The sequence below is a fragment of the Cottoperca gobio genome, chromosome 2 (genome assembly GCF_900634415.1).
Source record: "Cottoperca gobio chromosome 2, fCotGob3.1, whole genome shotgun sequence".
Classification (NCBI taxonomy): domain Eukaryota; kingdom Metazoa; phylum Chordata; class Actinopteri; order Perciformes; family Bovichtidae; genus Cottoperca; species Cottoperca gobio.
In genome coordinates this window covers 10,995,038-11,022,051 of record NC_041356.1, presented here as the reverse complement: position 1 = coordinate 11,022,051, position 27,014 = coordinate 10,995,038, and the positions used below count along the sequence as shown (strand labels likewise).

The 27,014-nt window shown below is 43.4% G+C and overlaps 4 protein-coding genes across 4 annotated transcripts in view; all 4 read right to left on the bottom strand.

Moving 5' to 3' along the window:
- Positions 1–306: 306 nt before the first annotated feature.
- Positions 307–12,460, bottom strand: atp7b (ATPase copper transporting beta). Its single transcript, XM_029451313.1, is given in 22 exon segments — positions 307–929; positions 1,102–1,204; positions 1,426–1,543; positions 1,620–1,823; positions 1,908–2,050; positions 2,127–2,267; positions 2,552–2,735; positions 2,829–3,011; positions 3,215–3,409; positions 3,507–3,641; positions 3,821–3,975; positions 4,286–4,413; positions 4,544–4,635; positions 5,061–5,294; positions 5,543–5,726; positions 5,931–6,004; positions 6,090–6,251; positions 6,354–6,517; positions 6,598–6,831; positions 7,573–8,113; positions 8,115–8,336; positions 12,197–12,460. Coding segments are annotated over 22 exon segments (3,972 nt in total). The 5' UTR covers positions 12,356–12,460; the 3' UTR covers positions 307–712.
- A 467-nt stretch (positions 12,461–12,927) lies between these two features.
- On the bottom strand, positions 12,928–18,282 carry eed (embryonic ectoderm development). Its single transcript, XM_029451325.1, has 12 exons — positions 18,118–18,282; positions 17,272–17,424; positions 17,095–17,187; positions 16,886–16,951; positions 16,527–16,652; positions 16,082–16,163; positions 15,297–15,388; positions 15,075–15,208; positions 14,884–14,989; positions 14,547–14,705; positions 14,384–14,457; positions 12,928–13,784 (listed from the first exon to the last, which is right to left on the bottom strand). The coding sequence occupies exons 1-12, from the start codon at positions 18,235–18,237 to the stop codon at positions 13,658–13,660; spliced, it is 1,332 nt and encodes a 443-aa protein (XP_029307185.1). The 5' UTR covers positions 18,238–18,282; the 3' UTR covers positions 12,928–13,657.
- A 475-nt stretch (positions 18,283–18,757) lies between these two features.
- On the bottom strand, positions 18,758–24,987 carry pwp2h (PWP2 small subunit processome component). Its single transcript, XM_029448345.1, has 21 exons — positions 24,826–24,987; positions 24,218–24,330; positions 23,908–24,002; positions 23,719–23,818; positions 23,435–23,578; positions 23,220–23,355; positions 22,872–23,101; positions 22,392–22,535; positions 22,138–22,208; positions 21,930–22,066; positions 21,690–21,838; positions 21,414–21,561; positions 20,999–21,149; positions 20,589–20,769; positions 20,323–20,470; positions 20,119–20,227; positions 19,943–20,008; positions 19,574–19,792; positions 19,345–19,495; positions 19,199–19,273; positions 18,758–19,067 (listed from the first exon to the last, which is right to left on the bottom strand). Exons 1-21 carry the CDS (start codon positions 24,841–24,843, stop codon positions 18,896–18,898), a joined length of 2,757 nt encoding a protein of 918 aa, XP_029304205.1. The 5' UTR covers positions 24,844–24,987; the 3' UTR covers positions 18,758–18,895.
- A 960-nt stretch (positions 24,988–25,947) lies between these two features.
- The window catches only part of pjvk (pejvakin), a 2,762-nt gene continuing 1,695 nt past the window's right edge, over positions 25,948–27,014 (bottom strand). The window contains exons 3-6 of the mRNA XM_029444357.1: positions 26,829–26,970; positions 26,589–26,706; positions 26,321–26,464; positions 25,948–26,246 (exon numbers count right to left, since the gene is read on the bottom strand). Of these exons, the coding sequence (XP_029300217.1) occupies positions 25,948–26,246; positions 26,321–26,464; positions 26,589–26,706; positions 26,829–26,970 (703 nt within the window). The remainder of the gene's footprint in view (positions 26,247–26,320; positions 26,465–26,588; positions 26,707–26,828; positions 26,971–27,014) is intronic.

The window sequence follows — 27,014 nt, the reverse complement described above, 5'->3', positions numbered from 1 at the left end:
ATATATATATATATATATATATATATATATATATATATTGAAAACGGATTGTTTCTGGTTAACTATAGAGCCCATGAATCATTTGATTAATCTGCTGCATTAATTATCTGAAAATACATTTGAAAGGAAGGTCCAGAAAGTCTGCCCTCCACTTCTTCTTCACTTCTATATATAACGGCAGAACTTTCTTTAAGAATCAGAATCAGAGCAGCTGGAAGAAACGGGTACAAACACAAACCCGCGTTATAGAAAGTGTTGCTTTTCCTCTATCAGCTCATGCATTATTTATAATCTGAGACGGTCTTATCCAAACACTGGAGCTTTACTTTGAGTTATGTATATTGTAAAAGTGCATTTGTACAGCAGATACACACAAGCAAAACTTTTTCATATTGCAAGTTTGATTTATGTGGCTCCTGTCACCTGGCGTGAGAATATAAAACAAAAAAGAAGCATAACATGAGAACGCTTCAGTAATACCTTCACTTTTAGTTTTAGCAGCTTGATTTTTAGACATTTTACGAAACACGTTATAGATCGGTGTGTCCTCAGAGTTTAGGTAAGCTAAAGGTGAACGTGCCACGTCAAAATAAGTGAACTTCTTGAGTTTCTGTGCACAATTAGCCTCATCTATTTACATAAATACATAGTACACAATGCGTAAACATGAAAACTAGAAACTGTGTGAAGTCTTTGTCCTTCCCTTTTCCCTTTACAACACATTAAGGTCCTCTGCAGTGTGGCGATCCAGGAAGGAGTAGCGGTCCCGCTCCTGGACACAGTTAATGGACGGTGCCTGGCTGGGTGGGCCGGCGCTGCTGTGGCTCAGCGGCTCCAGACCCAGATGTGTGCTGATCTGAGACGACCGGAGGCTCCTTATCTGGCCCTGCGCTCGCATCTCATACTGCTCCACTGAGGTCTTCTTGTACCTGGAGGAAACAGATGGTTATTAAATTCACCTCTGATCTCAAGTGAGATGAAAAATCAGATGGAACTTCGAATCGAGAGGCCAAAGCAAACAAAAGTCCCAGGATACACCAACGAACCGCACAGCATCCTTTCATCACACATAGTGAAACTCAAAGGTTCATATGGACTCACATTCTCAGCAGTAAAGAAGACAGAACCACAGAAACGGACGAGGCAGCCATCGCAGCAGAGCCCATCCAGGGCTGCAGCACCAGGCCGACAGGCATGAACACACCTGCAGCCAGCAGAGGAGAAGTATACTGAACAGCTTCATTTGTGTATCTTTGAGGCTGCAAGGCGTCTGATTTGACCTCTAACACCACAAGGTGTCAGTATAAACACATTTCTTCTTCTGCTGCTTAAGTGTACAGCCCAGTTTTACCACCATTCAAACATTTCCCCCTGTTTTTTAATCTTAACTGATAGATCTGAGCTGCTGTGTGATGTGATCCTCACCTGCAGCGATGGGTATCCCTACCAGGTTGTAGATGAGAGCGAAGACAAAGTTGGTCCTTATCCTTCGCACCGTCTTCTTCGACAGCTCGATGCTCGCCACCACGTCCAGCAGGTCGTTCTGCGGAGTACAAACCTTCAGTTTAAACATGTTTCTCTTTCTCCACACAGACTGCCAGTCACAGCGTGTCACCTACTCGAATGAGGACGATGTCGGCCGCCTCTATAGCCACGTCGGTGCCCGTGCCGATGGCGATGCCGACGTCGGCCCGAGCGAGGGCCGGCGAGTCGTTGACGCCGTCCCCCACCATGGCCACTCGCAGCCCTTTTTCCTGCAGCTCTTGCACTTTCGCCACCTTGTGTGAAGGCAGCACCTCTGCAAACACCTTTTTAATCCCCACCTGTGCTCAAAAACAAAAACGCATTTTATTTTCCATTATATACTCAGATTCATTTCAAGAGTCCTTTTCAGAAATGTGTTTTACCTGTGCAGCGATGGCTTTAGCTGTGCGCCTGTTATCTCCTGTTATCATAACCACCTCGATGCCCATGCTGTTGAGTGTGTGCACCGCTAACGCTGACTCCTTCTTCACCATGTCTGCAATGGCTAACATGGCACACAGCATACCTGCAGAGAACACAACATACCATGAGGCGCGTATGAGATAGAAGAAAATGTTTTAGTTTGCAGGGTTTATCCTCACCATCTATAGCCACCAGGATAGCCGTCTGCCCTTTGGTCTCGTGGCTGGACATGGCGGCGTCGACGTCTGTTCCGATGTGGTGGCCGTTCCTCCTCATCCACTCTCTGTTCCCAATCAGGACAGAGTAAGACGAAGGCTCACCTGGAAGCAAAGTGTTGCAAAGACTGCACTGAATGTCTGTGAGTTAACAAGTGGGCATTGACAAGGAGATGACTTCAAAAACTTCCATCTTAAATAAATAATGTAAATCTAATCAAATATCATTAATGTGCACATGAAAGTATTTCATAGTCCTGACACCAAAGTCTCAACCTTAAAAAAGCAGCTGATTGTCTCGAGGCAGACGCTGAAATGACCTTCGAATAAAGTGGAAATCAATTTAAAATGTGCACAGAAAGTAAAGCTGACATGTCTGAGGATCAGACCTGCAGACGTGTCCTCGGCAGCAGAGAGCAGACTGCTTTCGTCGGTGGTGGCTCCCGGCAGCAGGAAGCGCTCTACGTTCTGCTGCTGCAGCAGATGTTCCACGTTGGAAACCCGGCAGCTGATCCCACATCCGGGCACCGCCTGGAAGTCCTTACAGTAACCAAGCAAATCACAGCCCAGCTCCTGTAACGTGCACACACACAGTTTACAGAGTACACAAACACAGACTTGTAGTACTTGGAAATGACTGGAAACACAAAAAGAAGCATCTCTCACCTCTTTGCAGTGTTTGGAGACGGCCATGCCCAGCGGGTGTTCGCTGCTGGCCTCTGCTGTGCCGACCAACGCCAGGATCTTCCTCAGGGGCATGCGGGCTATTTCCCACAGCACCAACACACGAGTCACCCGCGGGACTCCATTTGTAATCGTGCCGGTCTTATCAAACATCACCACGCGGATCTGAGGGAGGAGTCAGGACTTTCTTATTGATCATCTTTGTGTGATAAGTGGTGCATTCTATACATTACTCCGTGAACCTTCGTCCATCAGAGATTGAATCCAAAGTTTAAATCCGATGTCTCCGATGTGCCGGCCTCACTGGAGGATGTTAAATGTAAGCGTTGGTTTGGTCCCCATGCAGACTGTACAGTAAAGTGAATTACCTTGTGGGCCATCTCCAGCGGCTCGCCTCCTTTAATGAGGATCCCGTTCTGAGCTCCAACCCCTGTCCCCACCATGACAGCTGTCGGGGTCGCCAGCCCCAGAGAGCAGGGGCAGGCGATGGACAGAACTGTGATGGAGGCCTGGAAGGCAAAGCGCACGACCACTTCCGCCTTGGAGATGTTCTGGTTGTAACCCTGAGAGGAGTGTTATGTGTTATTGTAGTGAAGCTCAAACTCTCTCTTTAAATCATTCAAGACAGCTTCTTCTGTCGTGAGTCGTGAGCGCACCTACCGGGAAGTTGTCCCTCACAATGTCAAAGTTGACAAACCCGATTGCCAGCCAGGCGACCAGCGTCAACACAGACACCATAACTATGAAGGGAACAAAGTAGCCGCTGAGCCTGTCTGCAAACTGCTGGATGGGAGCCTGAACAAACACCAGAGAGAACAGAGGAAACATCATCGGCTCCTTTATGTTTCTGTTGTTCTTTATTACATACGTGCACCTTGTACCACAGAAAACACACTTATTATAGGTGAATGGATTGTTTCTAGAGAATTCACTGAGACTTTATGGTGTTTTGAAATTGTCAAGCTGCCTCTTACCTTCGAGGTTTGGGCCTCTTCCACCAGTTTGACGATTTGAGACAGAGTTGTGTCTGCACCGACGTGAGTGGCCTCCACCAGAAGAGCTCCGTGAGCGTTGATGGAGCCGGCGATCACTGAACTGCCGACCTTCTTACTGACGGGCATCGGCTCCCCTGAGACAAGATGCAAGACATTTGTTTTATTCAAAAGTCCTTCCTTGTTTTATGAAGGCTGTGAAATCATGATGTTATATCCTAAATGACTTGGAGAAAGCAGACATTTGTAAATGTGCTGCAGAGCTCGCTGCTTGTGTTGACACAAAAGTCTGTCAAATTCTAATAGTTTGTTGAAATGCATTACTTCTACAATAATAAACTTCTGCTCTCCAAGAGACACCTGAATCCGTCCCTAAAAACGTATTAAAACTGGCAGCAATCCTGAAATGTACGCCCTCGCTCATCAGGACGAATCGCATCGTCGTACCTGTGATCAGGGACTCGTCGGCCATGGAGCTTCCCTCAATCACTTTCCCATCAACTGGGAACTTTCCTCCAGGGGCGACTTTCACGATGTCGCCCCGCTGGACCAGCTCCACCACCACCTGCTCCTCACTGAAGCACACAAATGCACTTACAGTTATTCATCTAAAATATAGTACATTAACTTGTAAGCTTCTCAAAGTATTACACTTTCAGTTTAAACGCATTTGGACTACATTTAGTTTCTTGTGTCTTGTCTCACCTGATGATGGAGTGGTCACGTCCCAAAGTGACCACGGTGGCATCAGTGGCTTGAAGGGACATTAATTTGGCCAAAGCCACTGAGGTTTTACTCTACAAATGCAGAAACACATTTAAAACATGGTGTAAGCTCAAGGTTATATCTTATTTTAAAGGTGCAATGTGTAATATATTTGCATATAATAAAGATAAAAAACATTTTATATTTGTGTAATTATTGGAAAAGAAGGAGAGCGTCATCAAAGTGGAGCAAATGTCAGACGTCACAGCAAGGGCTTATGGGAAATGTGGTCTTAGAAGCTTCAATAATAGCACTGGTAAGACATAAATCTATCTGGTGCACAAACTCATTTGTTTCTGGTTATTCAAGGTGTGAATGTCATATTTAAGTTTCAAAATAAAAGAAATGTTTCATCAATTACAAATTATGATTGTCAAGAATATGTTGGTGTTTTTGGAATACCAATGGCATAAAGAAACTTTTCTTTACAAACTCTACTTTTAAAGTTTGTGTTTACTTTTGCAACGTGCTCCAGCCACCGACCCAGCGCGATGAACACAAACAGCATGGGTGGAGTGTCGAAGAAGGTGACGGGGCTCTGGCTGGCTTGCTCGGCCATGGCTACGACGAGGACCACGCAGGAGTAGATGTAGGCAATAGAGGTAGCTAACACGATCAGCACGTCCATGTTGGCTGTGCGGTGTTTTAACGAGCGATACGCCTGGATGTAGAAGTATCGGCCTCCAAAGATCTGTTGGCAAGTAAAACAGATTTAACGAGACAAAATCTCAGCCTGGGATTGGATGGATGGTACTTTGATTCATAAGATTCAAAGTGTCAAAGACGTGCATTAACCTATCAATTCACTACCTTGAAACACACAAACGAAGCTCTAAATGAACTCTCCTGCACTCGTATCTTTATGTACAGCACACGTGGTTGTTAACATGTTTCATTAAAGGCCTCAGTACTTTATTAATACAAAGCTCTTTCTCTTACCTGCACAGGTGTACAGAGCAGGAAGAAGGCCAGGTTGAGGAGGGAGAGGCCGGGCAGCAGGTTCTGCTCCTCGGGCATGGAGCCTCCGTGCTCCTGGTGCTGACTGTCCATCACCATCATGTAGATCATGAGGCCCATGACAGGCAGGCCGAAAACAAGGCTGAGCAGAAAGGAGCTCTTCCACCTGGAGAGCGACCAGAGAAATTATGGAAAGAAGACACCGCACGAAATACGAATACATCTAACAATGCATTTTATGAGACATTTGGGAAACTGTTCAGTCTCCTGTGTGAACATAAAACACCAATATGTGATGCCTGAAGATGTTAAAGATGATATTTTAAGGACTTATTCTGATAATGAGGACAATTTTAAACCAGATACTTGCTGTTGAATTTCTCCCGTGTGATCGAGGTTGTTTTTGAAGCCGGATTTCACCAGACTGGCCTCGAAACCGAGACTCTGGAAAGAGAAACACAAAGCAGGGTGTTCTGTAACGTCACACACTCACAGGAGGGGAGGTTCAAACACAGAAAGGGATTGCAACCTGAATTATCTTGACAATATCTCGAGCTCCGAGTATTTCCGGGTCAAACTGGATTTGGGCTTTTTTGGTTGCAAGGGCGACGGAGGCCCCGAGGATCCCTTTGGTTGAGGTGAGCTTGGACTCGATGCTGTGCACACATGACGCACATGTCATGCCCGTTATCTACGAGGGAGAAAAGGTGGAAATACATGACTTTTCTGAGATATTTTGAGAGGATGTTGCAGACAAACCAGGATGTAAATGTGTTCTCCTCAGCTGACTGACAGTGAGATCCAGTTTCCCATGTGTTACTGCATTGTCCTCGATCAGCTTGGCACCAAAGCCTAAGTCTTCTATGAGCTGAGTTACAGCAGCGGCATTCATGACTTCTGAGTCATACTTCACCTCCGCCTTTCCAGCCATGAGAGACACCAACACCGTGACGATTCCTAGAAGTCAAAGTGAAACAATTCCATTACATATGTAAAATAAAACGCATATTGTACAACAACCCCTGAGCTTGCTTTACCCTTGTGTTTGAGCAGGTTCCTCTCAATGTTGGCCACACAGGAGGCACAGGTCATTCCCATTACGCCGATGAAGCATTTTTGCACTTTAATCTCGCTTCCAGGGGTTTCCTGTGATCCAGAGCCATTGCTGACTCCTGCCTTATTGTGCGAACGCAAGTCAGAAAGGTCAGAAAGACCAGAGCTAACAGGCCTGGACGCTTCAGGAGCCGGGACACTCTTTCCAGATGCAGGTTCTGCAGAGAAGGAGGAACACAGTCAGTGGCAGTAAGATGCTTAAAAGGTAGATAGTATTATGTCACATATACTGCAGAGGAAGTTTACTCACTTGAGTACAAGCGGCCCCCATTTCTATCCGTAAAGCAATAGACACCAACATATCAAACTTCTATGCTAACTGGGAATTAAACATAAGTAAAAGCTAGAAGCTGCACTTATCACTGATTTAGAGCTAAAACCTTCAACCCAGCTCGACCTTGAAAATGAAAAAGGTACATGAAAGAATCTGCTCATAAGCGGCTTGAGTTAATTCCCCATCTTGGCAAGCTGTGGTGGTCATGAAATCCAACAAGAAAGCCCCGGCCGGCATAAGAGCCCTCCATGTCAGACTCAAGAGCATACTTGTCTGGTTTCCACAGTAACCAGTGGAAACAGAGGTGAGGTGGACGTGAAGTGTACTGGAAATCATTTCTGTGACGTACAGCAATACGTACACACTCACACACCCGCTACAACGTTTCTCAGCTGTAACTGAGCTGAGGTCATGTAAACGAAAATAGTCTGCAGATACATTGATATTAAAAAGAATCCTTAGTTGACGCCCTGACCTGAGCATCCCTGTCCAGAGAGACACACATTGTCATGTTTCTTTTCAAAATTGAACCTCTGCACTCACTAAAACATTTGAGTTTTATCGTGACAGTATTCTGTTTGATTGATAGGCTTAGATTAACCCACAAAATGTCTTTATGAATTACCTGTAAGTGACGCGTCAAAGCCCATGTCTTCAATAGCTGCCCTGAGCTGCTCCGGCTCCGTCAGACTGGGGTCAAAGGTTATCGTTCCCTTTTCCTCCTTCAGTGACACCGCTATGGACCGCACTCCTGTCATCTCGGAGATCCTCCCTTCTATGGACTGCACGCACGAGTTGCAAGTCATCCCTACAATCCAAATGTGAACTGTGGAGTTCGATATGTCCCTCTGCCAGTAGCTTATATCATATCCAGATAGATCATCGGCTAATAAAGTCGCACCAAATCCCATATCCTCGATGCTGTCTCTCAGCTGCTCTTGTGTAATTAGAAGAGGTTGATGGACAATCAGCGCCGCAGTGTCTTGAAGGGACACCTGGATATGTGAAACCCCAGGTAGAGGACCAATCTTTCCCTCAATGGACTGCACACAGGACTGGCAGTGCATACCATCCACCCTGATCTGCACTGCTGACTCTGCATTAAATCCCATGCTCTGGAGCTCCAGAACGATCTCTTTGGTTGTGATAACTGAGGTATCATAAGTCCACTTTGGCCAAGCTGCTGGGTAGAGACAAGCTGGCAGCAAGAACTCCATTCAGGCTGCAGATTCTGCTTTCGATGGCTTGGGCCTGGTGCTGGGGGGAGAGTCCTAGGAGTTTAAGAGTTGCTCTGGAGGCAGTTTTGGGTGGAGGGTAGAACTCACTCTGACTCCCGTACTCGTAGGCCAAGTTATCAAGGCCTTGTTTCTCAATGTCAGAGCCATTCTCCTGGAAAGATGAGAGAAAATTCAGCATTTTGCACTTCTATAATGACTATGAAAAGGGACAAAACAACCACAAAGAGACACGTAACGACTGCAAAAGACACAAAACCACAAAGCTCTGCTCTCAATGAGCAGAAATCCCAAACGTTTATTAACAGCTGTTGAAATTTTGACTAACTGAGTCTATACACTTGTTTTCTTCAAATCTGTTTTTGCAACTTTGACATAAAAATGTAAAGAAATTTAGACCTGGAAATGATCAATTGATCAACTGAGTAGTCTCATTTACTATAACAGCCTCATTGAGGATCTAAACACTCTTAGCTTCTTGTTTTGCATTGTGAGTTACACCTCTATGAGTATAAGATGTTATGATATGAGAGTTAAGCTTCGTGGGTAAATGAACCGTTTGCCATACCAACAGTTTTAATCTTTCTGTGAATAAAAACAGCCAAACTGGAATGTTTCTCAAAACACAGACCTGTTTCTGAGTAAGCTGGCTGCTACGTTACGTACTGAAGGAAATCACCATATTAACTGATAATGAAGTGGCTGGATTAGGTGGTAAATTCATTTAAAATGATTAAAATACCACTTGACACTTGTACTCCCTTGATAGGCTAAAATGGGGGTCCAACTGAAACAAAGTGCAGCATATTGCTGGTTTGGGGCCCATAAACCACATGACTGGCGCTTCACCTAAGCCTAACAACATGACTCTGCTTAAAGTCAGTCGTCACTGGCACCTCACAGAACTGAAGTGAGGAGCTGCAAACAGGAAAATATCAACTGTGTTTTGTACGAAATGTTATGCTGCTTAAAGTTCTCATAATTAATGCATTTCTGTGAAATTATGAAAATGTAGTCCTTTAGAAGTAATTTCTTGATATGTATTCCTGAAGGTATACAAGAGTACTTATTCATGAAGGTATACAAAAGTACTTATTCCTAAAGGTATACAAAAGTACTTATTCCTAAAGGTATACAAAAGTACTTATTCCTAAAGGTATACAAGAGTACTTATTCATGAAGGTATACAAAAGTACTTATTCCTAAAGGTATACAAAAGTACTTATTCCTAAAGGTATACAAGAGTACTTATTCCTGAAGGTATACAAGAGTACTTATTCCTGAAGGTATACAAGAGTACTTATTCCTGAAGGTATACAAGAGTACTTATTCCTGAAGGTATAAAAGAGTACTTATTCCTGAAGGTATACAAAAGTACTTATTCCTAAAGGTATACAAGAGTACTTATTCCTGAAGGTATACAAGAGTACTTCTTCCTGAAGGAATGCGTGTACTTTTGAAGTTGTACAAAATATTGTCTCCTTTCTATTTAATCTGAAACATGAGATACTCCACAGTGATCTGTCCCCATGTGTTCCCCTTTGTTACAATGACTAATGTCAACACTGACATGTGGACTTCTGGGCTCATGATTGCTGTTGAACGGTTCAAAGTTTAGGATAAATTACACACAGGCACCAATCAAGACAAACATTTCCCAGAAACATGTAACTCCAGTGTAAATGTCCAGAGTCTGCGCAGCAGTGAGCTGTGGCATCTTTACGACTTCACACTGTAAACTGTGTCCCGGTGACATTAATGTATTTTATGGTTTGTTTATCTTGTACAGCCAGCCATGAGTGGAAGTAGGAACTCATATAGAGCTGAAGGCCTTTAAGAGAGGCCCAAGCATGGGTTCAGGGGTAGCCAGAGGCACTTAAGGGGGTCCCAGGAGGTCCAAACGACAATTAAACTCTGCTCTATAGAATATACATGTGTCATTCTAAGAGTTTAATAATAGCTTTTAAACATTGAGGTTAAAATGTGTGATAGCACACTGAAATGTTGTAATAATGTATATTGTTAATGCTGCTGCTGCTGGCTCAATGCCTTGTATTCAACGGTACATATTGTCTCTTTTACACTGTACATATCATAGTTAAATACTCGTAATATATATTGTTTTGTATACTTCACAGGTACATCTCTTCTTTCTATACAACCCGATTAATCTATTATTCATTCTGTACATTAGTTTATCTTCATATATCTATGCATTTACTGGTACATACAATTTGAATCTAATCTAAAAACGATGGAATGGGATCAAACTCGAAACTACTTCAAAATATGTAATTCATCAAGAATAAATCAGAAAACTAAACATTATTTTGGAAAGACTTAACATGCCATCAAAAGTGTACGTTACTTTAGCTTGTTATTCTCTCTACAGTACATTATACAGACATATATTTAACCTTTAATAACACTGATCTGCTTCCTACCTGCATTATGACTACCTGCCGGCACACCTGCTGTATTCAACTTTTCTTTTGGCAGCTACATATAAATATGTTCTGGTGTCATGTCATCATGGAGGATAAGAAAACAATTGGATAGTTGTCACACCAATCAAATCCCTCCGCTGTAATAATCGACCTGTTAACACCCAGTTATTGGCTCTAAATTAGCAAAATAAAGCATTTTTTAAATTCTACAATCTGTGGGATTTACTCCGTGGAGGAATACGACAGGTAATATTATTGCAGTAACTTTAATGCAGCGTTAGTGGACTCTAATCTGAGGGTTTCCAACAGAAAGGCTTCACTGTGTGTGTTGCTTTTGAGTAAAAGTGGACGATGTGAGTTTTGGAGAGCACAACAGGTTCACTGGATAACATGACTTTTAAAACTAAAGCAATATAACACATTTGAATAAATGATACAAGCTGCTAACGTAGCTGTGGCAACAATCAGTGGTTTTGATTAACCGTTTATCGTGTCGGCACAAACTGGTCTGAATGACTTGCATTCATTTGGCTTTCGTCCAACACACGTACAATAGGTGCTTTCAAGCTGCACAGCAACATGAGAGGGATGTTACATGATCATAATCTCTGACTTCATTCGCTGACAACAAAAGGTTTGTCCAATGCAACACAAATCTAATGACCCGACACTTAGATTTGAGCATCTACCTGCGAGACTTCCCAACAAGCGTCTACGACATGCAGCCCGATTTCCCCTTTGAACCTGAAGAAGTAAAACTATTGTGTGTGTTTTACTTATTTCACAATGAGTAAACGAATACAGTTTGGTGAAGCCGAGATGTTGTATTGTTTATCGTAACTCCCAGGCTCCTCCAACAACGCAACATGCTGTATACTGAAGACATAAGAGAAATAAAGTAAATATATACATATAACACAGAATGTAAAATTCAAAATACTGCAGAAAGTAACCAAGTAACAATAATTCAGTGTAATGTTGAGGTATTTTACTTGAGAATTCCCATTTAATGCTCATTTCTGGGGGAAATATTGTACTTTTTAATGCAAATATTTACTAACCAGCGGTGAAATAAATATTCAAATGCTTTACTTAAGTCAAAGTAGCAATACTGCAACTTAAATACTCCATTACAAGTTATTAAGTATTACTGGCACAATACAGTTAAAGCAATAATGCATCTTAATGCAGGACAATGTCTCACTATTACTGGATTATTATTGATGTGTAGGTAGAATTTTAACAACGGTTTTATTGTTTAATTTAAAATAAATAAATAAACTGAGTTTTTTTTAATGTAAAATCTTAATTTTCTAGGTTTCTTGTATAAATAAAGTGGAGTAAAATACCTACAATATCTCCACCTCTGAATCCACGAATGGGTGCAGCTCTGACCTTCTGCATGTGTTCACAGAAAGTCTTCAGTGGATCAGGTTATAATCTGATGTGCTAAAGTAAACAGAACTGAACCCAAACAGCTGGAGATGGATATCTGGCCTGATAGCACTTTTAAACTAAGACAGTTGAACACCCGCTGCAGATGTTCCGCAGATCCCCGGAGGCCTACCTTGCACTGGGGCGCGCACTGTCTCCTGCTGCTGCCGGCCGGGTGGACACTACAGGTGCAGTCCGGCGGACATTCAACCATACAAATCTGCTCCCCTGCGCCGCGCGACGCCTTGAAGACATACTTGGAAAGGTTTTTAGGCGACTTTGGTGAAAACATATTTGAGCTGCTCTAATTCCGTTTGTCTTATCTTCACCTATCAATGTCGCAGGGTAAAAGTCCGAAGTGGGCAAGCGCGCGGTCCTGTTCGTGGAGATAAGGGGAGCGCAGCGCAGCGCCGGTGCGCACTCCGGCAAAACGTCATTTTTTTTGGAGTTGGACATTTCTGATCAGAGGTTTATGAGGGAAAAGCCTTCAACCACATGACTCCTGCCGAAAAAGACTCACTTACACGGTGTAAAACGATGGCAGCATCACTTTCACAAGGCCTTTGGGGAGGTTCTGTAGTTCTGAGGGAAAGTTGGGTACAGAAGTGGCATCTGTAGGACACAGCCTGAAAATAAAGCATAAAATGGCAAAATCTCCTGCCTTTCAGACTTTTATTAAAGATTTAATAGTAATTTTCAAAATAAAAGTGATGGATTTTTCATATAAATGTTTAATTTCCTTATTTTTTTAAAGTTACATAAATGAAAAATACAATTAACAGTCACTTAAAACACAATTTAATCAATTTAAGTAAAAGTGTCCATTTTAGATAATCAATAATTGCACAAACTGACTCTTGAGTATATATTTACAAAATACATTTTATTGAGTGTACTCAAAGCCTCCAACGTCAAACGGTAAATGATGCAACAAAGTGTTTGTGTGGAAGTGGGACAAGAGATTAAAGGAAACCAAGTTTCAAAAAGGACAAAAATCTTCATTTCTTTTGTGTGAATGAAGATAAGAAGTGGCCTCTGCAAAGAAATCATCATTTCTCCTTAAAACAAATGACAACAATCTGCCCGTTGAGATGATTCCACGTGTTTTATTGATTCATTTTTAATGAACGAGACTGCATAGAAATCTAGAAGGCACACACGGGGCTAGAACCTCCAACCTGCTCAAGTTGAATATTTCAACATGCTGTTTGAAGTCCGTAACATTAAAACATTTTAAATATTTTTGTATGATTTTGGTCAAAGTCCGTCACTTTCTTCTCTTTTTTTTAAACTTTTGTGGCTCAACAATGTTCTCTTCAAAGATTAATTCCCACATCAGCACTTATGTTTGGCTGGATATAAAAATGATCCTTGAGCGGACATAAAGCTCGCCCTCCTGCAGCAGAAAAACAGGAAATGAAAACAAAAGGAATCATCTCATCTTTCCTTGGCACGATTTCGCACCTTTTTTTAAAGGAAATACTGTACTTTTAGACCGCGCCGAAGATGAAACGTTCAAACGGACATTTCTTGCAGTGTAGATCTGTACAGCGGGGGCAACAGGAACCAAAAGATCTTCTTCAGGCTAAACCTTTCAGCGTTGTCGATCCCAGCGCCAGATTGAAGCGTCGTCACACACGGCTATCAAAATGCTGCTGTCGCGGCTGAAGCTGGTTTGACGAATGGCCGATGTGCATTTGGGGAGAGTCAGAGTGGTGCACCTGGAGACCAGAGAGGAGACGCTTTTAGTCCTTTTAAACCAAACGTTTTCACAAATGCAGTCTGGGAAAATCCATAAGTGCTGATTGCAATCTATTCAATGCAGCAGGCAGTTCACACTGTGCCTCACACACACACACACACACACTTCTCATTCTGTGCTCAGCACGGGTAACGGCGTGACTCTCCGCCTCACAGCGCTTTGTTCCTGTATTACAAACTATCTTGTGAAACTTATAATGATCGTAAATTAGGACTATTTAGATTAAACTGTGAGTTTTATGATTCACTGTTTGTTGAGCAGGTCACATCTTCAAATTTATTGTGATAATGATGTAAAAGAAACACATCTGACATCCTGGGGCCAGATATCTTTTCCTGATGTATAAAATGAATGAATAAATACAGCTGTCTCATTATGCACAGAATAATGCAATGTGAGCCTAAGCCGTCATTCAAGGACGTTTACTTTGGCTGCGTTGGTGACATTGAGTAATGTTCAAACCGGTTTCCCAACACACCTGTGTGGCATGAAACATGAAACAACATATAATTGGGGTTAAGCATCGTCAGGAACAAACGTTTCACCTCTCAAACTTACTTTGCTTTGTGTGGGTCTTCCACTTCAAGGTCCCACACGTAAAGCTTCCCCACCTGGTTCCCCAGAGCCAGCATCTGTAAACCAGACAGAATACCAGCACGGGTCAAATCACTTGTTGTATTATCACACAGTTAAAGTTCAAACTACATATAAACACCTGTACCTTCTGCCAGAAGTCCATGGAGAAGCGCATGTACCAGATGTCACACTGGCTGTAATCAAAGCGTCCCAGAATCGTCACATTTGACTCGTTGGGTTTAATGTGATCGAGGTCGTCCTCCATCTTTCCTGGTTTCCAGCAGACGATGGCATTTTCACAGGACTGCAGAGAGACAGGAAATACAAACAAAGAGCATTTTATTAAATAGTTACAGCTGAATAAACCAGAAAATGTTGAATTTTAGAACAGAGCATAAGATCACCGTTATAAATAACTTCCTGAACAGAGTCAATGTACTCGTGTTTCCACTGTAACATCTCCACACTCACTACTAACTTGCCTTGGAGAGAATGAGATCCCCGAGCCACCGCACACAGTCCACGTAGTTTCTATGGATGTCTCGTGTTGAGAAGTCGGGGAAGTGAATCTTCTGTGACACAAAAGGCCTGAAGAAAACACCAAAAATGAAATGGTGAAAGATTTGACGGCCTACACGTCTACAGCGATAGAAAGTGAGAGCGGTTTATGAACCTGTTGGTCTTCGAGGGGTTGTACTCGTAGGACCCGCGGATTGCTTTCTGCATTCTCTCTGAATTGATTCGCCAAAGCTTTAAGGAGTGGTCCATCCCACATGACATAATCTTTTCACCCAGAAGATCAAAATCCTGCAGCGAGATTATAAAAGGAACATTTAAATCGATGTATTGCTCGAGTATACTTGTTATTCCCACATGGGCTGAACTTGATACTTACAGCACTCAGGACTTCATCTCGATGGCCTTCCACGCCGCCAAATATTGCCACTAACGTGTCCGTCTGTATGTTCCACAGGCGAAGGGCATGATCTGAGGAGTCCAGTCACAACTTAATGAAGTCATACAACCGCTGTCCCTCAAAGGTTTGAGTCAAAAGAGTAAATATTGGACGGTGGACACAAACTACGAGATGTGTAAATAAACTAGTTCTTCCAGCGTCTTCATGTAGAAGTCACCTGATTCAACAACCATTTAATACCACATCAAACTGAATGATGTGCACAGCCTGCGTGTCTGGTTCGGCCTTCATCACAGGAAGAACAGAGAAACACATGGTTTAATGACGTTTCAACAGAAGTGAGACGCTGTTGCTTTTGTGAGTGACTCTGATCCAACAGTGATTATCACGGTGCCCTTTACACAAGGCGAGGCAGCAGCAACTTTAAAGCAGGCTGGAACTGGAACAACATGAAATGTGCTCAGTCACATTCACCTGATAAAAGAAAGAAGATTAAACTTCACATGAACCTCATAAAGCTCTGCGCTCTGATTCTACCTCAGCCTCAGATTAAGGAACCACCTGACAATCACAAGAAAATATAAAACTAAAACAAATCATAAACGAGTGTTTTTAGTGTCGATAAAACGATCAGCGTTGATATTGCATCAGTAAAAAGGACACGTTGACATGTCACTGCTGTTGTGTCCACCTGACAAAAGGAATATGTGACATTCTGCGTCATAGCTTGATTGTATTATTGTTTTTTATTGTAGGTGGTTTACCTTTGCTGACAGACAGGAGGAGGTTTGGATCCCTCGGGTGAAACTTGAGCTCATTGATGGCGTTCCCATGACCTACATAATGCTGGATTTGGAGGGAAAAAAGGGTTTAAATTGGAGACAGCTTTCATTGTCATTCCCGATTAAATCCTATCATATTGTGAAACTTAATTAATGTACAGGGACACTTTTTTGGTGAATGGTTTATGAATAAAAGCATGAATCTCATCCTAACTAACAAATGTATTTACGGTTTCTTTCAATGAATCATGTAGAATTTAAAGCTATTTAATGTTTCTCGTGTTTAAATCAAAGACATTTATATTGCATCAATGCATATTATGCGTCTCCAGCCAGAAGAATGAGGCTCAGTGTTGTGGAAAACACACTCCATGGTGCCTGCGAACTAATAAGGTCTACTGGCTATGAGAAGACAGCGCAGCCTTACCTTGATACACTGCATTGTGATGTGGTTGATCACCCGAATGATGCCACGGGACCCGGCGACAGCCAACAGAGGATGGTTAGTGTTGGTGTTGTAGGTCCAGGCACACGTATAGAAGTTCTCGTCTGTCTTTGCACACATTTAGTGAAGGAAACAAAAGACTGTGATCTGTGATCTCCAAACTGAATTTCCCTCCATGGTTTGGATCTGTACCAGTAACCCTGAAATGTATTTTGGTTTCCTGTCATCTCGGTTATATAACAGCTGTTTAAAACTAAACACAATTGGATTTGAAACTGTGTCTGAGTGACAGAATGACAGTGAGGAAGTTTAAAAAGCTTCTGAAACAAGTGAAAGGATACGTCTGCATCGACATAAGACTGCAAGAGTCTTATTTCTCCCTGAGAGTGACATTCATACAGAGTTACCTGGTGAAGAAAGGACAGCACTAGTTAAGTATGGAACAAGACAGACAACTGCAAGTTAAACAGCGTAGTCCTGCACAACCAAATGTGCCGCATAAAAATAATAGCAATACATTATACTTGTATAGTGCCTCATGGTCACTTACCCTGTTACTCCCGACTGTGGCAAACACCAGCGGGTCTCCCTCTTTGCTGTGCCAGTTAAACTGGACGCCAAACAGCGGCTGGCCGTGGTCCTCCTGTGGAAACCATTAAATCATTATCAACGAAACTCAGAGGGTGAAATGAACACGAGTCACCTGACATATAGCAGCTGTACTCACCCTTAGGCTGTTGACACATTTAAAAGAATATCTGCACTTCTTGGACTTCCACTTGCCCTTGCCCCAGCTCTTTCTGCCTGGGGCGTTGGCAGTGTTCGTGGGTGTGTCTGGGCGCTCTGCATTGGTCCCACTCTCAACACTGACAGCATCATCCTGCAAATGCAAAAATATACAAGTGCTGTTATATATCTCTTGCAGAAATATCAGTCTTTGTTGATTACCATGTCAGTAAGCAAAGTACAAATAAACAGACATGTTGTTTTGTAAAAATAAGGTGTAACTTTACAATAATCTGCATTGCATCTAACTTAGCATATTGTTATTGTATTGAGCTGCTTCACCCCAAAACGTATTGCAGCATTTACATTATTTACTCAAGTCTAGGGGAACTGAACTTCATTCTTGCACAAGATATTTAATATACCACACGTGTTGTAGCTTAAAACAGCTGACAGTAGGTAAATAATGTTTGCATGAGACCAAGATGGCTCTGACACTGTTTTCCCTCCATCCCAACTTATTTGTTATCCCTCCCTGATTAACTTATATGAGCTGCTAGTGCTAACGCTAGCCTTTGGTTGCACATTGATGACTGCAGTCTGAACATCAACACAACGTTTAGTATGTACGTACACACAAATTAAGCTAACTGTGTGTAGTGTCTTTTCCCCCGACTAAAGTAGTTATCATCTAATATCATCATAGCTTAATTACAATTAGCCGGTATTGATGAACAAAGCTGCTAGCTAACTATTTTAGCCGGTCGGCTACTTTAGCACGATGCTAACTCACTAGAAGCCATTTATGAGTCATTTGTCGCTGAATAAACACAGTTCAACTGCTTACATTCTCGTCTCCTGATAAATCGGGATTACTGTTCTCGTCACTGCTTAGTTTTTGTTTTTTCGCTGGTATTTCTTTTCCCGCTTGAGAGGGGGACTCGGACATGTTCTTATTTTCCCTCATTTTGACTCAAACTCCGCCTTTTCCGCTCCAGTACCGGAAGTGATGCCGGGTATGGTAATAGTCTTCTTCTTCTTTAGTGTTTATTGGCGGTTGGCAAACCAGCTTAGAGGCGCATTACCGCCAACAACTCGCGTGATACAAGAGATAAAGCAGGGAAATAGATTAATTTAATCAGCTTTCTTTTAATAACTTATCAGTTTATTTTTATATTGTATTTTCTACATTGAAGTGGTACACATTCAACTGTTTCTGGTTGACTTACATACAGCAACTCCATCTTCGGTTTGGTGCTTGCCTATTTAATATGATAAATAATGAAAATATATATATTTCCTTCTCTATCCACTGCAATATTACGTTCCCAGCAATCTGTTAAAAGGTCATATTTTGTAGAATAAAATGATGATTGATTAAATAACAACAATTTCAGTAGGTGCATCCATAGAAACTATCGTTCAGGTCCTCCAACAATAAGATATACACATTTCATGACACTACTTTTGCAATAAATAATTTCAAAGACATTAAAAATTGATTTAATAATACAAAAAAACAGTTTACAATAATCTTTCATGAAGTAGACAAAAATGGGTTTGCTTTTACAGTCCAACATTATTATTCTGCCATGTTGTCAGAATGAGGTGGATTGGCTTCAGGCCTACAGCATCAAGTCTGCATCCTCCAAGGAGGCCACGCTCATCTCCTCAGACAGCTCTTCATCCTCATCATCCTCCTCCTCCTCAACAACGTCCTCCTCAGCTGCTCTCTTTACGCGCTTTTGCTTCGACAGGGCCGTCGCGTAGCGGATGTTATACATGTTAAAGTCACACCTGTTCAACAAAAACAAAGATTAGGGTTTGCTAAATACAACTGGAGGATTTGAGTGGTTTGGTAATTAACTATGAATTCAGCTCAATGTGCGACAGTGTGGTTCAACGCTGGCAAAAATGTTGCCACTTACAGTTTGGACAGATTGTCAAAGTGTCTCTGGATGCTCTTCTGCAGCGCCTGGATCGTGGGCAGTATGGCTCCTGACCTGCACACCAGATAAAGATAATCAGCTCACAATTATAATGGGACAGAAATGTGTAATAATAAAAACAGTACCTGTTTTTGAGTTTCTGTCCGTGCAGCATGAGCAGACTCTGGGCCCAGGTCATGTAGAACTGCAGGTGACCCGACTTCTCCAAACTCGCCGCCAAGAAGCCCAGAAGCTTCTCGACATAGATGTCAGGAAGAGAGCTGCAAACCACGGGGACTGGAACACAAACAATCCCCATCATGCATCACTTTTAGAGGGGGTCAATTCAGAGCTAATCATTTAAAATGCACTCACTCTGCTTGTGCGGCACCGTTTCCAGCACTTCCTGCTTGAGTGCTTTTTCGTTAAGTCTGAATGCCAGGACGATGGCCGCCGCCCACTCCTGAAGCCGCAGCTGCTTCCGTATGCTGGTCGGCGTCACGTCCATGTCGAGGTCGTAAGGGTCAAAGACCAGCGATCCATCGAGGGAGTAGACCAGCAGGCCCTCGGTGGTGGTGGCCGCCCAACTACGACCTGAGACCATATGGAACCATTTTAGAAAACTACCCGACTCCTTGCATCGTCTTCTAAACATAATAAAATGTGACAACTTTGGGTTGTTTATAGATCATATCCCCTTTATCACTTCACTCCAACTCACAACACTTGATAACACAAACCTACCAGTCGGGGAGAAGCGCAGCGAGCTCACTCTGATCTCAGGCTTGAAGTGTCGAGAACTCATATCACCTGTAAAGATATATAAAAGATTATATATATATAAATATATTCTATTTGTAGAAATCAGTTATTCTTATACTTAAGACCAGCTGGTCTAAGTGTTGACGTGAGCACCGCACCTTTCCTGACCCCCGGGAGGCTGATGTTGACCCCGTCTCCGTCTCCAGCGCCTTCGTCCACCAGAGCCAGGCTGCCGAACTCGGTCATCTTCCGTCGGTCCAGGAACTCCTGAAGGTAACGCAACACAACAAGTTCAAGGACCAAGACCGCACGCTTCTCACCACGGGTCTGGATCTGGTTTTGATCCCCATGCGGTGCCGTACCTCCATGGCATCGAAGGACAGGTTGCAGGAGATCTCAAACTTCTTCATGAGCATCTGCTCCTTCACGTTGTAGATGCAGACAAATTTGGACTGGCCTCCCGCCAAAATGGACTCCCCGTCCGCAGAGTAGCACAACGCCGTGAAGGACCTGGATGCACAAAAAGCAGGAAACACATCCTGAATCATAAATTCCACAAAAAGCCATCAAATCACACTTTTCCTCTCCGCTTTGGACCAAAGGAAATAAGTTCAGTTATCTCACTCACTTCCCCTTTGCGAGCTGCTTGGCTGTGATTTTATCCGTCTCTTTGCGGCCCGTCTCCAGGTCATGGCGTCCGGACACGGAGCCGTTTTGTGTGCCTGTTTGTGGGTTCCAGAAAGAGACTTCACCGTTCAGAGTGGCCACAGCCAACTCTTGACCATCAGGGCGGTACGCCACTGACAAACCTGAGGGGGGAACACAAAAACACAGCGCAGTGAGGTCACTTAGAGCAGAGTTACTCTTCATTATCCAACGCAAAAGACCGTTTAAGGCCGTAAAATAGATTTTGAACATTCCCTGTTGTGTGTGAAGCAGGACACAAGTTGAAACATCTGCAGCTCCAGTAGATATACACACACACACACACACACACACACACACACACACACACACAAAGACTGTAAGTGTATTTACCATCAGAGGAGAGGGGAAGCGTCTCTTTGACCTGCCAGCTGTCCAACATGTCCCACAGCCGGACGGTGCGATCCCACGAGACGCTGGCCAGGATGGACTGGACCGGACTGAAACACAGGCAGCTGACCGGACCCTCGTGGCCCCCGAGGACCTGTCAATCACAGGGAGGAGACATATTTAAGCATATTTAAGATGAACTGATTAGTTTGAAGCTTCATTCATAACATTTAAATACTGTGCAGGTCGTTGTTGTTGCATGTCTAATCCAAACATTGAAAGAAAGAAACAACATGTTTTTATCTCACCAAGTATTCTGCTTCCATACTTGTTGGTGTTTTCTCTCCTGATGCGGCTCACAAAGAGACTCGCACCTGTGTTAACAATCTTACAGCACTATATGTCATTGTGAGCGTACCTCCAGCAGTCGGCCTGTCCGCATGGACCACAGGAAGATCTCAAAGGAGTCCTGGGCTCCCGCGCTCACCAGCTCTCCACTGACATCTACAGCGAGCGAGGAGAACTGCACCTGCCGAGGCGACGTGAACGTCCTGAAGTTTCTGTACCTGTAACACATAAATGGACACACACAGGTTTGAAAGTCGTTCCTCTTTAGACACAAAGACATTTTTATTGTTTTTCAATCTCAGTTTCCATCAAATGTTGGAAGTGAACCAGCTTCACTGTAAGTCACCTGTGCAGGTCGAACGCTCTGACCGTCCCGTCCAGAGAAGCGCTGACGATGACGAAGCCGCTGGAGGTGAAGGTGACTTTGGTGATGCTGCTGGTGTGCTCCGTGAAGGTGACGAAGCAAAGGCCGCTGTTGGTGTTCCACACTTTGACCTGAGGAGACCGCAAACTCAATTATAGCAATACGTCTCGCCAAGTGTGACTGTTGAAAAATATGCAGCAGTGGCCAGTGTGGAGCGCTCACTTTGCCGTCGTCGCCTCCAGTTACGATGTACTGTCCGTCTGGAGAGTACGCCAGCGAGGCCATGTTGTTGAAGTGTCCTTGCTGCTTGAAGACGTACGACTCGCTCTGCCACTCCCACACCAGCAGCTGACCCATCCCTGTAGCAACACTTACATTTAGAAGTCAGGCCCTCGCCGTGTAAAGACAATATAAAAGAAAGACTTCTTACCCGAGCAGCCGAAGCCGATCCAGTCTCCAGAGCTGTTTATAGCCACCGAGGCGATTCTCTGGTCTGAAATACTGCAAGGAGAAACATTCAAAAAGACAAATCATTCAAATGGACCTGCTGTCAGTCTGTCTTTCTTCCTTATGCAGATTACTAAAACCTGAAAGGCACAATATGCATGAAGCTTTTAGTAGAAAACGCTGACGCTGCTCAAAAGGAGATACAACGCCACGATGACCAGATGACCTTTCTCTCACCTCAGCGAGTGAATAAGGTTGAACTCTGGGAGTTCGTGCAGGTGGAAGATTCCGGAGGCGAAACCAGTGACCAGGATGTGAGACGGCTTGTGGTAGGTGGCAGCTGTCAAGTTGTTAAAATCTCCCTCCTTGTTGAAGAAGTGTCTACAAGAGCAGAGACACAAGGACACAACGTTGCACATCTTCACACATCATCATCATCATCATCATCATCTTGGAAGTCTTTACAGGTTCTGAAGGTTTGATTGAAAACAAGGATTTACTCCGAGACGTTGGCTCTGAGCTACAGCACACGTTTCCAAATGCTGATTCTGCTTTTATAGTTTCAGAGCAGCCGAGGGACGGATCAACCGGAGCTTTGCAAAGAGCCAAAAGCTTAATGGAGAGCGGGATGATTGCCACTCAAAGTGTCACAGTGTAAACATCACAGGGCGGGGGACGACAGAGAGATTGGAATAAAAAACTGCTGTTGTGTCTTACTTGCTCATCTGCTTGTATCTAACATTCGTGTTCTCCTTCTCTTTAGGAGCTCCGGCTTTCCCTCGGATGACCTCTCCCTCCTCTGCCTCCATCTTGTCCTCCTCCTCCTCCTCCTCCTCCCCCTGCCTCGGGGGCTTGGGCTTGTCCCGACTCTTCGTGAGGACGAGGCCGTCCAGCTCGGTGTCGCTCTCCCAGACGCACAGTGTCCCGTCCTGGCTCACCGTGTACAGCTGCCAACACAGGAGCAACACACGTATCAGAGTCTCTATATCGACATCGTCTTTGTCATTTTCACACACATCCCTTCAGCTTGAATCGCAAAGTAGTTGAAGGCAAAGACAAACTCACATCCAGGCTGTCCTTCTCGAAGAAACAGCCCACAATGACGTCCTTGTGTCCACCCAGCGAGTAGTAGATGAGGTTGGCCCAGCGCTCTGCACCAAACACCCACGTTGACATGTCTTTGCTGCCCACCACAAAACACCTGCAAGAACATGTCACAACTATGATGCACTTCTTCTCACTTGCGTGCTTTGTGTGCGCTTTGATTAACTTCCACTCACTTGGAGTCGTCCGTCCAGTCGATGCAGGTGGTTTCATCGTAGGGGCCGTAGTAGCTCTTGTCCAACACGAAGGCATTAAACTCCCGCTGCTTTCCAGGAGCGTGGTACATCAGAGCTACGTTCTCCTTTGTAACGACAAACTTCCTGAGAAGACAACAAACAAACTAGTAATGGTGCTGGAAATAAGAAATGTAACTCAAGCACAGATAGCAGACTTTGTATATGACCGTACATGAAATATCTGTTGGATGACATCCTTATACATATACAATATACATCCTTACCTGCCATCAGGCGAGAAGCGGATGCTGTTGACTGGCTTGTGAAAGTGGAAATGATGAAGGATGGCTCTGGTGATGAGACTGACCAACAACGCTGCACCATCTGTGTGACATAAACACAGAGAGACACATTTGTTTGTTTTTTTGCAAAAGGACACTAAGTTCTGACATAAGAAACAGAGAAAGATTTACCTTCATCCACCACGATTGCTATGTTCCCATCAGGAGAGAGACCCACACATGTTATGTTTTTTAAAGTGGAGATTGGTAATGTCTCCGATGTGTTGCTAGAGGAAAAGGAAACAAAAATCAGTGTTGCTTTGTCGTTTGTGATTACCATTGATCAACATTAATTTACCAACACACCAGTTCATTCATTATTTAAATGTTTCTGCACAGCATCCAGGTGTCATATGCATATAAATCATGACTAGTCTGAAACACCTTACATATAACAGCATGAACAATTCCCCATATCTTCATATATTTAAGCATGACTTACTTTTTTAGGTCGAATACAGAGACTCTGTTTCCAACCGGACTGATCACAGCGTTGCCATCTTTTGAGAAACTTAAATTTCCCTGACGATAGACTGCTCCGAGCAGATTGGTAAACTACAAAAAAAGAGAGGTTTTCGTTTTTAAATCACTTAAAAGCTCCAGTTTGCGTCTAGGGAGAGAACTTCATGGCGAAGTCCATTCATAAAAGTGGGAATTTAACTTTTTTTTGCTTAAAATTACTTCAACCTGTTAACAAAACATGAAAAATGTTCTGTCAATCTTGGGACTTAATTGACATGTCAATTTGCTGGTCCTTAAATAGCGTAAGATATACTATTTAGTGGAAAATGGCTGGAGAAAAACCTTTTTAAAAGCGATATAATTATATAATAAATGCTGTTTGGTATCATATACATCAACCGAACATAAGTGTGAATGCTAACACGTAATAACGAACATTGCTGAATGTACAACAGCATGTTTTACCTTAACATATATTGGGTATAATATTAAATTGATACATCTTTGACAGAAGTTAGGTTTCGTCCCATACACTAACGGTAGTTGCAGATAGTTACCAAGATAGCTAGCTAGCAGCGGCGTACTTACCCTATAAGCAAACTTCATTTTAGAGAATATCCCTTAAACTTCACGCATATATCTACTTTTTAATACTTTATATTTCTCCGTAGAAGCGTAATTATAGGGCTAATATTGCACATGCTTCTTCCTCCACCACCCCACACGTGTTTGCATTTTGTTGACACTTGACACATCCGGTTTGAGGTGAGTTCAATTTAAACCACTGCGCCCTCTAGCGGCAGGGAGGGGAAATGTGAACATAAAATATATTATTTATAATTATTATTATATAATATTATCTATTAGAAAAGTTGTAGATATTTTATTGAATAAACATACAATATTTGCTTTTAATACCCTTAATTTATTCACATTAAGAAATAAATACTATATTCTGAGTATTATGGTTTATTTTGGCTCTTCTGGTGTCACAAATACGCACACATTTCCTATAGTGAATTGATCTGCTGTATTGTTCACCAAATTAAATTCACATGTAGCCTAAAAAAGATTTAGAATATTAAAATAAGTTGTTTACACTTTATAAGAAGGGGAAGTAACTACATTTGGGTTAAACCAGGTACATGTTTTGCAGCGTCTGTCATGTCAACTAATTTCTGCAGCAGAGGCAAACGTCCTGTTTAAAAAGATCTCGTTTTAAAAGCAACTACAATAAGGCAACAATTCAAAAATGGAAATACTGATATATTGTATAAACACACAGTGACACAGTGAAAGGAAAAAGTCCTCCTCAAAATAATTGACACACCAGTAAAACCAGGCTGACGTTGGCCTTCACACGATCCCTTCTGTCCATTTACACCCAATATCCCCGCTGAATAATTTAGCATCTGGCAGCTACAGTAGACACAGCACACGTTTAGAAATTGGTCGGTGCCAAAGGTACAACAAAAGCGATTATGTATATTTTATATCGCAAAGTGAGAGATAATACCACGTTGTTTTACTGGAACAGTTGGCTGTTGCTGGAGTAATGTCTCATGGTGTTGTGGTTCAGTACAAAGTCCAGTACGAGTCCACTTTGCATGACTTTTATTTGAAAGTTTACAAGAACAAACATCTCAAAAAAGAGTTTTGTAAACAGTTGCACTTCTCTTGCGCCGCCAGAAGATAAACAAAGCACTTTTTTCACCGCGTTTTGTGCCACAGGTCGAAACAGGGCACCACGTGCAGCCGGACGTATTTCTGGCCGCCGGTCGTGCACTCCAGACAGCCGTAAACCGTTTCCCGCCTCTGGTTGCCCATGCCGCAGAGCGCGCAGGGCCCCTTGGGGATGTTGTGTTTGAGGAGGTTGACCCGTGTGTGGGAGCTTTCTCTCAGGTAGGCAGTGGACACGTCCGTCATGCTGGCGGATTTCTCGTAGTAGTCGGTCACCATGTCGTCCATGTAAGTGTCGGAGTGGGTGAGCTCCTCGAATGTTTGGTTATCTGCACAACAGATGGATGAAGCAAAATGGCAAACGTGTTGTGAAAGTAATATGGAGTAGAGGTCATTACCGCACCTGCTCTGAAGGGGCTTCCATAGATGATGCCAGACAGGAACCGGCGCAGTCGACCCATGTGGAAGTGACCGATGAAACCTCCAAGCTGCTCCCGGATCTGCTCCCGCTCAAATCCACCTTGAGACTCCGGGGCTACACAGAGATCTGACACAGAGGGAAACGTCTGCTCAGTGTGTGTGTGTGTGTGTGTGTGTGTGTGTGTGTGTGTGTGTGTGTGTGTGTGTGTGTGTGTGTGTGTGTGTGTGTGAAGGATGGGGGGCCTTCCTACCAAGTCGCCCGTCCAGTCGAACAAACAGCTCGCAGATGCTGAAGGCGATGGTGGTGTGAGCCGGGATGACGATGGCCTTGTCTCGACCTTTAGGATTTCTGCCGTCGTCGATCTGAAACTGCAGCACACACACATACACACACGCACGCACACACACACTGCTGAGTCACACACCTGCCTCATCTCCACTTTGATTCCACTGCAGTTGTATTCAGCACAAGCTGTTGGTATTGTGTTTACCCTCATGGTGGTCCCTCTCATCCCGGCGTGGACGGTCAGAGAGCACTGACGTGTGGTGCGGATGCTCTCCACAGCGACACAGAGAGCGGTCCGTCCGCTCTCCTTGGACTGACGGACCAGGCAGTGATCCAGGTCCACTTTCCTGAAGGAAGCGGAGAAGGAAAAGTTTGACAGTTTTGCATTTTC